This window comes from Aedes aegypti, chromosome 2 (genome assembly GCF_002204515.2).
Source record: "Aedes aegypti strain LVP_AGWG chromosome 2, AaegL5.0 Primary Assembly, whole genome shotgun sequence".
Taxonomy (NCBI): domain Eukaryota; kingdom Metazoa; phylum Arthropoda; class Insecta; order Diptera; family Culicidae; genus Aedes; species Aedes aegypti.
The window spans coordinates 96034088-96048491 of record NC_035108.1 but is presented as its reverse complement, the minus strand read 5'-3'; the positions used below and the strand labels follow the sequence as shown (position 1 = coordinate 96048491).

General features: G+C 34.9%; 1 protein-coding gene across 1 annotated transcript in view; it reads right to left on the bottom strand.

The window, feature by feature from the left end:
* The window catches only part of LOC5566206 (nose resistant to fluoxetine protein 6), a 39246-nt gene extending 26149 nt beyond the window's left edge, over positions 1-13097 (bottom strand). The window contains exons 1-3 of the mRNA XM_021841596.1: positions 12676-13097; positions 12466-12602; positions 12268-12411 (exon numbers count right to left, since the gene is read on the bottom strand). Of these exons, the coding sequence (XP_021697288.1) occupies positions 12268-12411; positions 12466-12602; positions 12676-12775 (381 nt within the window). The 5' untranslated portion in view covers positions 12776-13097. The remainder of the gene's footprint in view (positions 1-12267; positions 12412-12465; positions 12603-12675) is intronic.
* Positions 13098-14404: the final 1307 nt, after the last annotated feature.

Below are 14404 nucleotides of genomic sequence, written 5' to 3'. Positions count from 1 at the left end.
CTTTGAGCGGTTCCACGCCAAATCGGTAAACGATGAAACTCGACTACCTTGGATTCAAATGGAATTTTGCACATAGTTTCGATATAATAGAATAAGTTTTTTCCACTGGTGGAGAGACCATTTAATATCAAGAGTAACTTCTGATAAGGGCGTAAGTATTTTTAGCATCACCATTTAAAAAAAATGTACCTCGGAAACCGTTTGTTATAGAGAAAAAGTGTCTGAGGAGGGATGGTAGACAATCAAATAGGCTTTGTAAAAAAAATATACACTGAAAAAAAAAATACTTTTATTTTTATGAAAAAATCGAAATTAAACCTTAAAACACAAATTGCAAAAAATAGGTATCGTCGATTTTTTTCAATTTTTTTCTGTAAAATGTCAATGTAAAACCAAGTGTTTTAAGCACAGTTTCAACATGGTGCAATCAAAAATAAAAAAGTTTTTCTAAGAGCAACTTTTGGTGCATTTCTGAAAATTCAATTTTTGGCCGTAGAAAAGACGTTTTGATGCTGTAATATGATTCTTCATCCAAAAACAATTCATAATGCTAATAACAATGATCTTCCTCAAACTAGCCGTTTTCTAGATATTTAGGATTCAATTATATTAATATCATAAAACTTAAGAAAATACGCCCGTTTCATAAGTTACTCCAGATGCTACACCAACAATGTTACGTTTATCTCTTTCCACATTAATATCCCATGTTTTAAGGGCAGTTTCAACATTAAGGACAGTTTCAACATGGTGCAATTTAAAATAAAAAGTTTTTCTTAGGGCAACTTTCGGTGTATTTCTGAAAATTCAATTTCTGGTTATAGAAAAGGCGTTTTGATGCTGCAGTATGATTCTTTATCCAAAAACAATTCAAAATTCTAATATCAATGATCTTCCTATAAGTAACCGCTTCAAGATATTTGGGATTGAATTATATTGATATCATCAAACTTAAGAAAATACGCCCGTTTCTTGCATTATTCCAAATGCTCCATCAACAATGTTACGTTAATCTCTTCCCACATTATTGGGTATTTCGTTCACCACTGGACTGCGCAGTCAGTTTTCACAAGTACGAGAATGTAAATAAAAGTGCGATCCTGCATCAAATCTTGTTGGTGTCTTCAGCGCACTTATTCTACGATTTATAATGAATGAGTGCGCTGAAGACATCAACAAGATCGGATGCAGAATCGCACTTTTATTTTCCTTCCCTCACTTATAAAAACTAACTGCGGAGTCCAGTGGTGAATGAAATGCGCAATAATATCCCATCAACTTTATCTTTGACACTTACACAAATAAACGAATTGTTGAGAAGTAACAATAACAATATGTAACAATATTATTAGCCGCCACCAATCCCTCCAAAATGATCCGTAAAACAAACCAAGACAAATACGGAGGCAATGAAAACAATAATTCTCGCGGAACATTACTAAAGGACCTATCTAACATTGAGAGGCTCTCTTTGTTTACTTTCTCTTTCATTAATAACTGAGTCACATTAACCTCTTCTGTTGCGTTTTTTTGTATGAAACGCTAGTCAAGGAAATTGACTTTCGATCTATAGTGAAAAACTTCCCAAAATCTTCAGTATTCCACTGTTATAATCGAAAGAGAACGAGAGAGGAGAGAATCTCTCATTTGTACATAGGTCCTTTAGTAATGTTCCGCGAGAATTGATCAAGCGCTCGGCTCGCTCGGGGCACATTATCTGTTTCGCTCGAAACACTAGCGGGTACATAGCGATACATACATACTTCAACGAATTCTTTGTTCTCTTAGTGCTTGAACTAGACTTTTTATATGCGTTTACTATCTAGGTGTCGTGACCGTACGTCACATCTCGACCACAATCTACACAAGAATGCCCAGAGCCTTATCGTTCCCTGCCTTTTATAGCGGATTCTATCGAACTTTCCTATCTACCCACTCTCAATTTTCTCTTAATCGAAGTACCTCCCATTTTGCTTACCCGTACAAGCGTATACCTGGCCATGCTGGCAAATCATGACCGTACAAATTTACAAATATTCCTTACACTAGGTACCTAGTTATAGCATATAGAAGCGATTAACAGTTAAACAGATAAACAGTTAACGTTCAATATTAGAGCATCTCACAAAAGTGTACAAGTGCTGTAGACCGTTCTCGAAGAGTAACAAAAAATGTTCATCATCGAAACGTTTTTTAACCGAAGAAATGATTCAAAAACTAGTTGCCATGCAATGTGAAGTTCCTTATAATACGTCGTTGAAGATTTGCGGCTCATGCCGTGTGTCTGTGTATCGTTTTAATACGCAAATCAACAATCGTGAGGACCAACCTGCAACGTCGAGTGCGAATCAACCGTTATCATCACAGGATCGTTTTAATCCGCAAGTCAACAATCGTGAGGCCCAACCTGCAACGTCGAATGTTAATCAACCGTTACCGTCACAGGATGGTTTAGAGGAGATACCATCAGCAAGCTCGATGGTGTCAGCATCATCTAAAAACAGTGATGTACCAGACTACTCCAGAATTCATAACATCGAGCTCTTCAACATGGGAATTTCTGGTATCAGCGTGTCACCGGTTTCGTTGAGAAAACTCGAACAGATCAGTTACCCCCAACAAAAATTCAAGGAAATCACAAACGGTATGCGAAGAAGCATTTTCAACTTTCCTGAGGAAGAAGATGAGGCAGCAGTCCGCGAACAAAAATCCAAGGATTATGACGATCAACCAACTGAAGGAAAAATTTTCCGACGCTGAGACAACAAGGCCCGAGAAGTTCCGTATTTTGACAGTTTTGCCGAAGTCGTGGTCTGTCCAAAAAATGGTTACAGAGTTTGGCATCAACAAGTACATGGCGATGGAAGCCAAAACATTGGCTGAACAAAAAGGAGTATTGTCTACACCAGATAGCAAATGTGGACAAAGTTTGAATAATGAATGACATTTAAAATCTGTTCTATACCAATATATATTAAAACAAATAAAAATATTAAAATTATGTACAATAAATCGTGAGAATAAATAAATAAGGTTTAGAAGTTAAAAGGCGTTTTTCCTTCTTCCCCTCCTTAACATCATTCATATTATCATCTTCCATCGTAATACCACAGACAAACAGAAGTAACACCTAGAACATTTTTCACAAAATTCTCTCGACCACAAATACTACCACCATCTAGTGAGCTTATTGAACGAAATAGGTGGCGGTAGTGTGAAATGCCAAACACGAAGGAAGGCGACGCGCGCGCCTCTGGTTGTGAACTTGACAACTGTTGTATTTTAAACTGATCGTTAAATTCGTGGGCGATGGAAATTTATCCAGTGTTACGTCTGTTTGTCTGTGGTAATACTTATATTAATTCTCAACAATATTCCAACAATCATCCTGTATCTTTCGAACAGTTCATCCAACCGTCAAAGAGAAAGTAGATGCCCTAGTAGCACACATGTTATAATTGAAGCAAAAAAACTCGTATATAACCAGATCTGGTCATATAAGAGTTATTCTGCCTCAATTATAACATGTGTGCTACTCGGGTGGGATATTAATGTGGGAAGAGATTAACGTAACATTGTTGATGGAGCATCTGGAATAATGTAAGAAACGGGCGTATTTTCTTAAGTTTGATGATATTAATATAATTCAATCACAAATATCTTGAAGCGGTAACTTATAGGAAGATCATTGATATTAGAATTTTGAATTGTTTTTGGATAAAAAATCATATTGCAGCATCAAAACGCCTTTTCTATAACCAGAAATTGAATTTTCAGAAATACACCAAAAGTTGCCCTTAGAAAAAAAAAAAATATTTTAAATTGCACCATGTTGAAACTGCCCTTAAAACATGGGATATTAATGTGGAAAGAGATAAACGTAACATTGTTGGTGTAGCATCTGGAGTAACTTATGAAACGGGCGTATTTTCTTAAGTTTTATGATATTAATATAATTGAATCCTAAGTATCTAGAAAACGGCTAGTTTGAGGAAGATCATTGTTATTAGCATTTTGAATTGTTTTTGGATGAAGAATCAGATAACAGCATCAAAACGTCTTTTCTACGGCCAGAAATTGAATTTTCAGAAATGCACCAAAAGTTGCTCTTAGAAAAACTTTTTTATTTTAGATTGCACCATGTTGAAACTGTGCTTAAAACACTTGGTTTTACATTGACATTTTACAGAAAAAAATTGAAAAAAATCGACGATACCTATTTTTTGCAATTTGTGTTTTAAGGTTTAATTTCGATTTTTTCATAAAAATAAAAGTATTTTTTTTTTCAGTGTACCGTTTTGATTCATATTACGGACACTTAAGGCCTCAGTGAAGTATAACCCAGCTTGGACCATACAAAAAACATCATTCTGTATGATTTTTTAGCGTTATCGAGCGTCGGAAGCCCTTAACTTTCGGATGGTGGGAAATCGTTCAACCACTGAAGAGACGTCTAAGGTAGTTGGGCATTATAAATTTGCAATGATATTTATGGAAAAAACCTAATAAAACGAGCCTCGAAAATGAGAACTTTTGAACGGCGAAAATTGAAACATTTCGTGTGAAATGTTTCCCATACAAACGAGAGTGTCCGGAATTTGAAACTGTCCGTAATATGAATCAAAACGGTATATTTTTTTACAAAGCCTATTTCGTCCCTTTGATGCTACAACTAGATAACTCGAAATTTGAAATATTTGACTTCAATTTGTAAGAACATTATTCTTAATAAAATCTGCAAAGTATGCACGGCTCATAAGTGTGTGATTCAAAATACACAAGTTAAAGTTTATTTTTCAATCATATTCTTTGCGAATCACCATCACCTTGTAAAACGGTCATATTTTCAAAGTTGCATATTCCAAAATTTCGATTTTCGAGTTATCTAGTTGTAGCATTAAGGGGACGATTTGATTGTCTACCATCCCTCCTCAGACACTTTTTCTCCATAACAAACGGTTTCCGAGGTACAATTATTTTTAAATGGTGGTGCCAAAAATACATACGCCCTTATCAGAAGTTACTCTCGATTCTAAACGATCCCCAATTATTTGAGATAATTTTCATATAGATTATTTACATCTGCGCAGTTTCATCCAAATCGGAATGGTACATGTCAGATTTCAGCATTTTATGGACGATTTCGCGTGGAACCGCTCCTTTGGGATAAAACAGTTTGGAATCAAACTCGGTACTACAACATCAAAGGCACTAATCTCGGAAAGAAGTCATCCAACAACAGTGCACTTTTTATTTTGGCTTTGTGCACAAGCATAAAACTTAAAATAAGAAGATCAAAAACGTTTGCCAACTATTTCTCCAGTTTAGTGCCTTTGAAAACGTATGTAAGGGTACAAGTCGGCCATCTATGGATTGAAACGTTTCACCTTAAAAAAAATCTATGATATGATTTGCTTGACATAATAACGTTATTCATCTTGAACTATGTGAACTTCATTTGGAATGAAACACACATCTATCAGCAGAAAAATTATGCTCGAACTGAAGCACATAGCTTTAATTGTTATCGAATTCAAACATCAATTCCAATAGCACTCATGCGAACGTTCAATGGCTCTTGAATTAATCATCATCATCATACCTGCCTGTTGAAAGCCGATACGAAAAAAGTGCTTGAAATTTGTTTCCCCTTCCTTACTCAAATAATAACTTGTCATCTAGCAACAAACAATTGGCACAGTCATCAGAGTAATGAGCTCATTAAGTGACATCTAATTATAGAACATTGTGCGCCGTTCTCAACAGCTATATGATCTTCTTGAGAGATTACTTAATTTCTTCTAAGAAAATTTTCAATTTATTTGCAATGAACAGAGTTGTTCTTCTTCTTTTTGGCGTTATGTCCCAATCAGGACAGAACCCGCTATTTGACAGTTTATGAGAGATCAGAGGCACATGTTCTCCACACGTAAAAAAAACATCTCTTCAAACGATCACGGCCCACACCAATCATCCACAAATACTTGATATCTTCGTCAGGTCAACAGATCAGCAGCGATGTTGAAAACAAAAACAAACCGTTACCACACTCGCTATCAATCAGCTCATCCTCGGCGGAACACTTTCCCAAATTATCCGACTTCCCACTGTAACCTCTATCCATACTTCATCGACTCCTACTCAGAGTGTACACGATAGGGTGTCCCAAAATATCACTTTGGTAGAAAATTTGAGGGCTCAATCTCCAAACGGTAAGATGAGGATGTTACAAACAAACTTTGGTATTTATGCATCTTGCACTTATAGTAGGACTATTATACCTATAGATACTATAGAGCACTACTAAAGGAAATATGTTTTGATCTACTAAGGAAAGGAATAATTAGGATTCTTTTTTATAACAATCAAACAAATTTTATCTATACTTTATATGAAAATATTCACGTAAAATTCATTTACCGTTATTATCAAACAAAATAGCCATCAAAACATTAACAACTAGATGGTTTATATACCTATTCTAAACCTCTGAGTATATTTGAAAAAAAAATCTCAGACGAAATTTTGAGTTACGCTTTTAAAAAGGCGTAACTGTCAAAAACGTTCATGGTAATTTATTAACAATGTTTTTCAATACCAGAAGCCGGATCGGAATGATTTCAATTATATAAAATGATTCAATTTTATTTGAGCTTACCATAGTTTAATGATTATTTGCAGGCCCAAGTGCCATAATGCACTACGGAACCGATTAAATTTTGTAGTTACTTATAAGCTTCATTAATCAACATTACATTCTCAAAATTCAAAGATCAATTCCTGGGCCCCAAAATGCCGCAACCCACAGCTATCCAGCAAGACCATGCTAAGGATCGTAGAATCGAGTACCGCGGGGCAAAAATCTTTTAGTAATGCATATTTTCTCATTAATTCTGGATTTTGAAACATTATTCTTATATGCACTTACTGTTTTTTTTAACAAATGCATGTCGTAAAGTGGTGTTCCCTTAGTAGACAGTCCCCTAAAGCACATACCTAAAGTCACTAGTGGCTTTTCACGGCCATTAGGCTACAAATCGTTGCAAAATATTTTTTGGCATAAAGATTAGCTGCTTTATCTAAGTAACATTGATACACAGCTCTATTTTGTTCAAAAAATGGTCGAAATAAATAGTTTTGCATAAAATTTTAGCCTCCTTGCACCTATAGTAAACCTATTGTTCCTATAGTAGCACTACTAGGAAAAACTATTTCTTATTATACACAATAATTGATGTATTAAGAATTTTTGTACATCAGTTGAAAGCTTTTGATCCACACTTTGAAGGCAAAATATAGAAGTTTTGTAAAAATACAGTTTAGATTAGTATTTTACTTACGCCATGAGGCTAGCGCTACTATAGGAACAGGAATTAGAAATAGTGCTACTAAAGGCACATGGGTTCCTACAGTGACACAAGTGATAATAAATACAAAAATATGAGTTTTCGTAGTTTTCATATTTTTTCACAAAGCCAAGATAGAAATCTTTTAGATGATGTAAAGGTTATGCCGCTAGCTTTATTTTTCGATTTTATTCGAATACTTGTTCTTAGCTATGCGGCTATTGGTACATCGACCCTATAACAAAGTTTCAAATAGAACTCATAAAACTACTAGTACTGTGTACATGAATCCGTAATTTTTCATCAATTCTTAAAATTCTTCTTTCTAATAGGATAAATTACAATCAAGCCTATAAATTCAACGCAGACGAACGCTATGAGTGTGACACTTGGGCGATTCAAAATATAAAAATGTTTGAAAATACAATCTCCCATATCTTCCTTACAATCCATACCACAAAAAAAGTGTTCTGTGAAATTTTCAGCTTTTTCGGCGGTGGCCCAAAGAGAAAATAGGTTTAAATGGAAATTGTTATGGAAAAATTTTGAAAAATATTTCAAACACTTTAGCACTGTAATGTATGTACAAACTTATCCTTTAGTGAAAACTCATTCTTTTAACCTCAATGACGGATGTTGCTGAAGAAACAAAACCCTTTTGAGTTAATTTTGTTCGGGAATTTTGTAGATGTTTGCGGGGCTATAATCCCATATGAAGCTAAATAATGAAAAACAAACTCATGAATATCTATTGTCCTATCCGTCGGGTTGAATTGTTCTCTTCTCGTCTCTTTCTTTGGCCACCATTCTGTTTTTGTCCATTAATCAAAAAAATAAAATAAAATATGGGTCTGTACAATGTTAGGTAATAAGGAGCTTCACTGAAAAAAAATCAAACAAATCGGTTAAGCTTTCTCCAAGATATCGTGAAATTACAATATGATGTTTTTTAATGTTTTCAAAATCCTTCTACGGCCAGAGTGATCTTAAAAACGATTTTTTTATTTTTTTACAACAAACTTTCATCAAAGTGTTGTATTGAAAAGTGAATAATCGAGCTCGAGGAAAAATATGTAGCCTAAGATATTAAAGTGAGACATGGCTACGCGTCGGTCCCTCAATAAATTTCAGAATATCTTCGGATCCAGACGATCAACAATTAAAATCGTCAAAGATTCTAAAAACAGAAGAGTTTTTTGCGATGTTGTGAAAACATGTGGCAAAAATATTAGAGCACAAAAAGTTGTCGCGATCTTAAATGTTTTTTTTGTTGTTGTTAAAAAATCTGAAGAAAATCAGAATATTAAATACTTTATATCAAATCAAAATAGCATTTGGGCAGTAAAAAAACATCCACTGAAATATAAAATCGTTTGTTAGATATTGGATCACATTTTGATGACATCAATAAAAATACAAAGAAAAATTTAATTGCCCTCAGTAAATCTTGAGGCTGAACTGGTTGATTGAAAAACTTTTTAAAGATTAAAAATATACCTTATCTTTTAAATTTGACTGCCCTGGAGATAGGCAATAATCTTTGAAATAGAAGTTTTTCAAGAAATAATGAATTTACTATCGATAAACAAAGATTCTAAGGCTATTTGATTTAAAAAAATACGTTAAGTATAGACTAGAGTGTCCAATTCCCAAACATTTTCGTTTTCCTTAGATTCGAGATAAAAATCGAAGAATGACCCGGGAAATCCCGGGAACCCGGGATTTGTTTTTATACATTTTTCATAGCAATAGTGTGTTTGTTGGAAAGGAAAAAATAATAATTTGTACAATGTTTTTTTTTTTTAAGATTGAAGAGAATGTTAAGTTGTGTATGAAGCTCCGTGACTCATTTACAATTCGCGAACGACTTAACCAGTTAAAGCGTTTCAAATAAAGACAACTAACTATTTACAATTGCTATCCGCTATATTACATTCGTGACGTGACTTACTTTTTTTGTGTTAATGAAATCAGTGAACATAAATTATCATTTATTCCACTCAAAAGAAAATTATTTGTTTTTTGTTGAGATAGGTTAGGTGTACCAGTTATGGACATGATGGTTCTCTATTTTGCCATATGAGATAATTAAATTGTTTTTAAATGTTTAAGCATTTTGTTTTTTTTTTCTTTTTAACGAAATTTTCAGCCCTGCACAATAGTCGGAAGAAAATAAAGTTTGGCCAAAACTAAATGTATCGCCTTAATCGAAGAAATATGTGATCTGAATATGTTATTTGATGTTTTAATAATTTCAGAAGGGACTACTTACAAATTATGAACCTTTTTAAATCAGTTTTTTTTCTATCAATTCGTTTTTATTATAAATTCAATCAAATTTGGTTGAAAGCACAACATTTGTTTGAATTTGATAAAGTTTGACCGAAATGTGTATAAAGAATCGATAAATAATAAAAAAATGAAAAAAAGTATAAAAGATATATGTAAAATATTGAATTATTCATACAGCTCTAACTTGAAAATCAGCAAATTTCTGCAAAAAAAAGGGTTTTGTAAGGTCAGGGATGTTCATTGATGTAACTATTCGTAAAGGCGGCGACATGACGCGACAAGAGTTGGTTTTCATGTTAAATATTATCATAATTACTTAAGCGTAATATTGAATAGCAGGCACTAAAATTTCAATTAAATATTTTTTTCCATCCTCCAACTCGATGGAAGTGTTGAACCATAAACTCACAGATAGTGCATAACATTAGGGTCATATCGCATTCCTAAAAGATGAATTTTGTACTTTATTTTATTATAACTTTTTTAATTATTTCATTTTCATGCTCTAAATGCAAAATAATAAAAAATTACATACGATTAAAATCTTCATAATAGTTTGATTGCCCTATCATTATTATTTCAGGTTCCTCGTCAAAGTAGTCTATGAACGACTTTTAAAACTTAAGAAAACGCATTTTTTATGCAAAAATATTAATAATATCTATTTTAGTTCAAAAGTTATTGAAGTTTTTCTGCTAAAAATCCTTTGTTTTCAAGGCTTTTCATTAGAGATACTAAAATAAAACATCTGTATTTTTTTAATATAATATACAACTTTATTTTGTCTTTTGAATGCTGTCAAACAATATTTTTTTATGTTTGCCCCAATCAGAGATATTCAAAATCAAAGTAGGCATCTTTTTGTGAGAAAAACAACAATAAATCTCAAACGAAAGGAGATAGCGAGTTTCTTCAGCCACCAAATTACGCATTTTTCAAAGCTCTAAAAATGTTTCATAGACTACTTTGATGAGAGATATTCGAATTGAGAACGCTAGAGCCAGAAAACCAGTTTTGTTTGGACCACCCTATGTTACTGAAGGAAAAAAGCTCTGAATTGGTCAATTTAAGAATTACAAAAAAATTTTTTTTCGGCAAAGTTGCTTGAAATTGAATGCTCTACAACTTTGCTGAAGCATGTATAATATAATTTGTAGAAAGTTACACCATTTCTATGAAAACGTGGACCACCCTAATTTTCAATATCACCAAACAAAGGACCTAACTAATACAAACAACTTTATGGAAGACCGTTTTCGTCTAATGCTTCATTCTAAAGCCTGATTTGCTACTGAAAAGGAATCGCTAAAGAAATTTCTCGCCGATTCCTTGCAGAAATTTTCTACAGCGACTCCCATTTGAACTGACAGTTCTTTTCAATTGCGTACTGTGATCAGAAAAAGCGCATTCTTGATCGATTCCTTGTAGAAATTTCCCATGCATCAAGATAGGCCGAGAAATTACTTGTCAGCAGCGAATCAGGCTTAAAGCTCAAAATGAATCTTTCCGCGTAAAACTGCCTTCTGGACCACTGTGCCAGGGTTTTACTTCCCTTTCGAAAAAAGTCGTCATTATTACTTTTTACGTCATAAGTGACTATGTCGAGATGGAATTCGATCCCAGGTCCTCCGCGTGAGATGATAGTATTCTAATTGCTGCATCTGATCCGTCCCCACTAATCATTTTATTAGCTAAAGTAGTCTGATGTTAAATTTATCTTGATGTTATAACATTCAAAAGTATTCAAACTGGTACACTTTTCCTACGTTTTACTTTTTCATTTTCAGTCTGAAGAATATAAAAACGGAAAGATTTGATTCAAGACATATGACAGTACTATGGTGGATTGTGCTTAAAATTAACAACAAAGCTTCTAATATATCAGTGATATCATAGATTTATGAAAAAATAATTATCCTTACATTGATTCATAATATATTGTGCTGTGAATTGTGAATAGCTTCAGTATTGCTTTAATTTACAATCGTAGATTATTATATTATAAAATCACTATCAGACATCTAAAAAGTAGAGAACATTGAATGAAAGAAACTAAAAATAAGTTCCGAATTAGTGTATTTCACCCCATTGATCAATTTGACCCCGGATTACGGTAACCCCTTTGATATTAGTCACATAAATCGAACTTTTTTTTTGTAATTCATAAAGTGGAAACTATTAAACGTCATTTTTTTGGATTGCAGAGAAATCCATGTAAATGTCAGCGTAAGATCATGCACATGAAGGGAATGCCAGAAATGTCGCAAATTTACACGTCACATCGTGTAAAATTACATTAACATCATGTAAGTTTCCGCTATACATAGTGTAATCTAGCATGGAGTCCAACCGATTACGCGACAGTTGGCATAAGTTTACATGATGTTGATGTAATTTTACACGATGTGTTATGTAAAATTGCGACAAATCTGGCATTCCCTTTAAGTGCACGATTTTGCGCTGAAATTTACATGGATTTTTCTTTCTGTGTGCTTATTCCTCTCATACAAAAGTTTGTTAGTAACGTCCTTGTTGAGGATTTTCTGACAAGACATAGTAAAATTTTGGGACACCCTGATACACATGCAGCAACCAACAAACCTACCGCCAAGTACCCCCAAGTACTCACTTTGAAATCCACTTGAAACGAATCCACGCGCAGCTCATCCCGTTGCGTTTTAGCCAGGCCACCGATCGACCTCAAACACTCATCGATGCAAATTCCACGATCCAAAAGGTTATGCCGATAGTGGCGCACGTCCGCACTGAAATTCTACTTCAATTTTAGGGTTGACCAAAGGTTGTCTCATCCCACGTGACATCTAACCTGAATTTGGCGCCATAGCTCACTGGAAGGACGAGGTTTCACTAGACTGCGCACCATGCAGTAGACACTTCCTTGCTTCAGACATTTCCCGTAATCATCGTACTGGTACAATTTTGGCATGTAACTGTAATCGTGTTCTTCAAAAGACCGAGAAAAGAACGGATTTAATTTTCCAAAATTTTCCACTAAACCCCATCCATCACTCATCACCTGGATCCCGAGCAACGACCTCCCCATCACTTGACCCGCACCAGATATTGGGAAATACAGATAGAACAACGACGGCGATGACCCCGACTGCTTTCCTCATGGCGCTCCGGTTAGAACTGCACTTCCATAGATGCCATGCTCGATTGGACCCACGGCTCCAGCTGGACTCCGGAGATCTATTTGCCTACCAATACGACGATGGAAGACCGAAAAAAAAAATAAGCTGTTATAGAAAGCACTCGCCTAGCCATTCTTGTGAGTGATCTTCACCCCCGACGCGACGGCGGCACGCTGGATCGTCGCACAGTGGTCCATACAGCTCGATTTGTGGTGTTTCTTTTCTTGATCTACTGCATATTGGTGATACAAGCGTCGAAAGCTTCAGTGCACAGATTCTACCCCATTACCCCCAGTACCCCGAATGCCATTACCTCGAATTCCAAATCCCCAAACGACCCAAATCCCCGAATGACATGATCCCGAATTCCAATATCATGGGGAAATATAATCAATGTCATCATATCAAGATAATTGTAAATTAATGGGGTAGAATCTTGGGTTGAGCACTTGGTATTTCGTACATTATTTTATAGGAAACCCAAAAGACCATATTAGTGCAACATTATCCCCTTGCAACCACTGTGCGACGCTCGGGTTGTCGGCACTTACGTACCGGAATCCAGCAAGCAGCAAAATCCGTACCAATATACGCGCCATCAACACAATCGCCATGCAATCGCCGTTTGCCGATGGATGCTACCTACCTGTAATTACTGCCGTGAATCACTTGCTCGCCACCGCATCATTACGGCAATTTGTTTGACCTTGAACGCACAAGACTCCTGCATATTTTACGGTATCATCTGTGGACGTTTCTATACTGGAGCACGGTGTCTGAATATCGATTATTTTCGAACTTACCTGTACCTAGGAAATGATAGAATTTTGCCTTCCTAATCACCATCAAAAATATTCTACTGAATATATGTTCCATAGATTTGTTTATGATAAAAATACATATAAACGAATTACTGACGTACCGTCAACCGGGGGCATATTGATCAGTATTTTTGAACTTTCTTCAATAGAATTCAGAGGCGTAAAAATTCATGCAACTAATAAAATGTTTTGCTAGAATAAACTTCGAAAATCATTTCTCCACTAAAAGGTTCAATATTAGCACCTTTTCCTGGAATAAGCGGTTTTATGATTCGGTATGTTTTTGAAACCAAATTAAGTAAGTCACATTCATGAGCTCATGGAAAACAAGTTTTTTTTAGTGAGAATTAAGATTGGTTCATGCGTAAATTTTTTAACTTTTTCAAACAATTATTTGCATAAGTATGGCTGAAAAACTACCGTAAAACTAAACACTAAATATACTTCGCAATTGGATTAAGTAAATGGACAAATTGATGTGAAATTAGCATAAGCATAAGCATTGATGACCGTACAATTCGTAGTTGCTACTCCGTGATTGACCAGAATAATCGAAGTTGCACAAGGAACCAACAGATGTAGCTTGGGAGTAGCATTCCATCTTCAATGTACACTTTTGAGAACTCCAAACATTATAAAATCAATAATGGCGTCGGTCACGTCCTTACGATCACCAGGGGAAAGGAAGGATTATGAGCGTGACACCCATTGTTATTATAGGCCGAGATCACCTCTGCATCTCCATGGTTGTCACAGGAAGGAATTTGTTAATGGGGATGGTTCAATAACT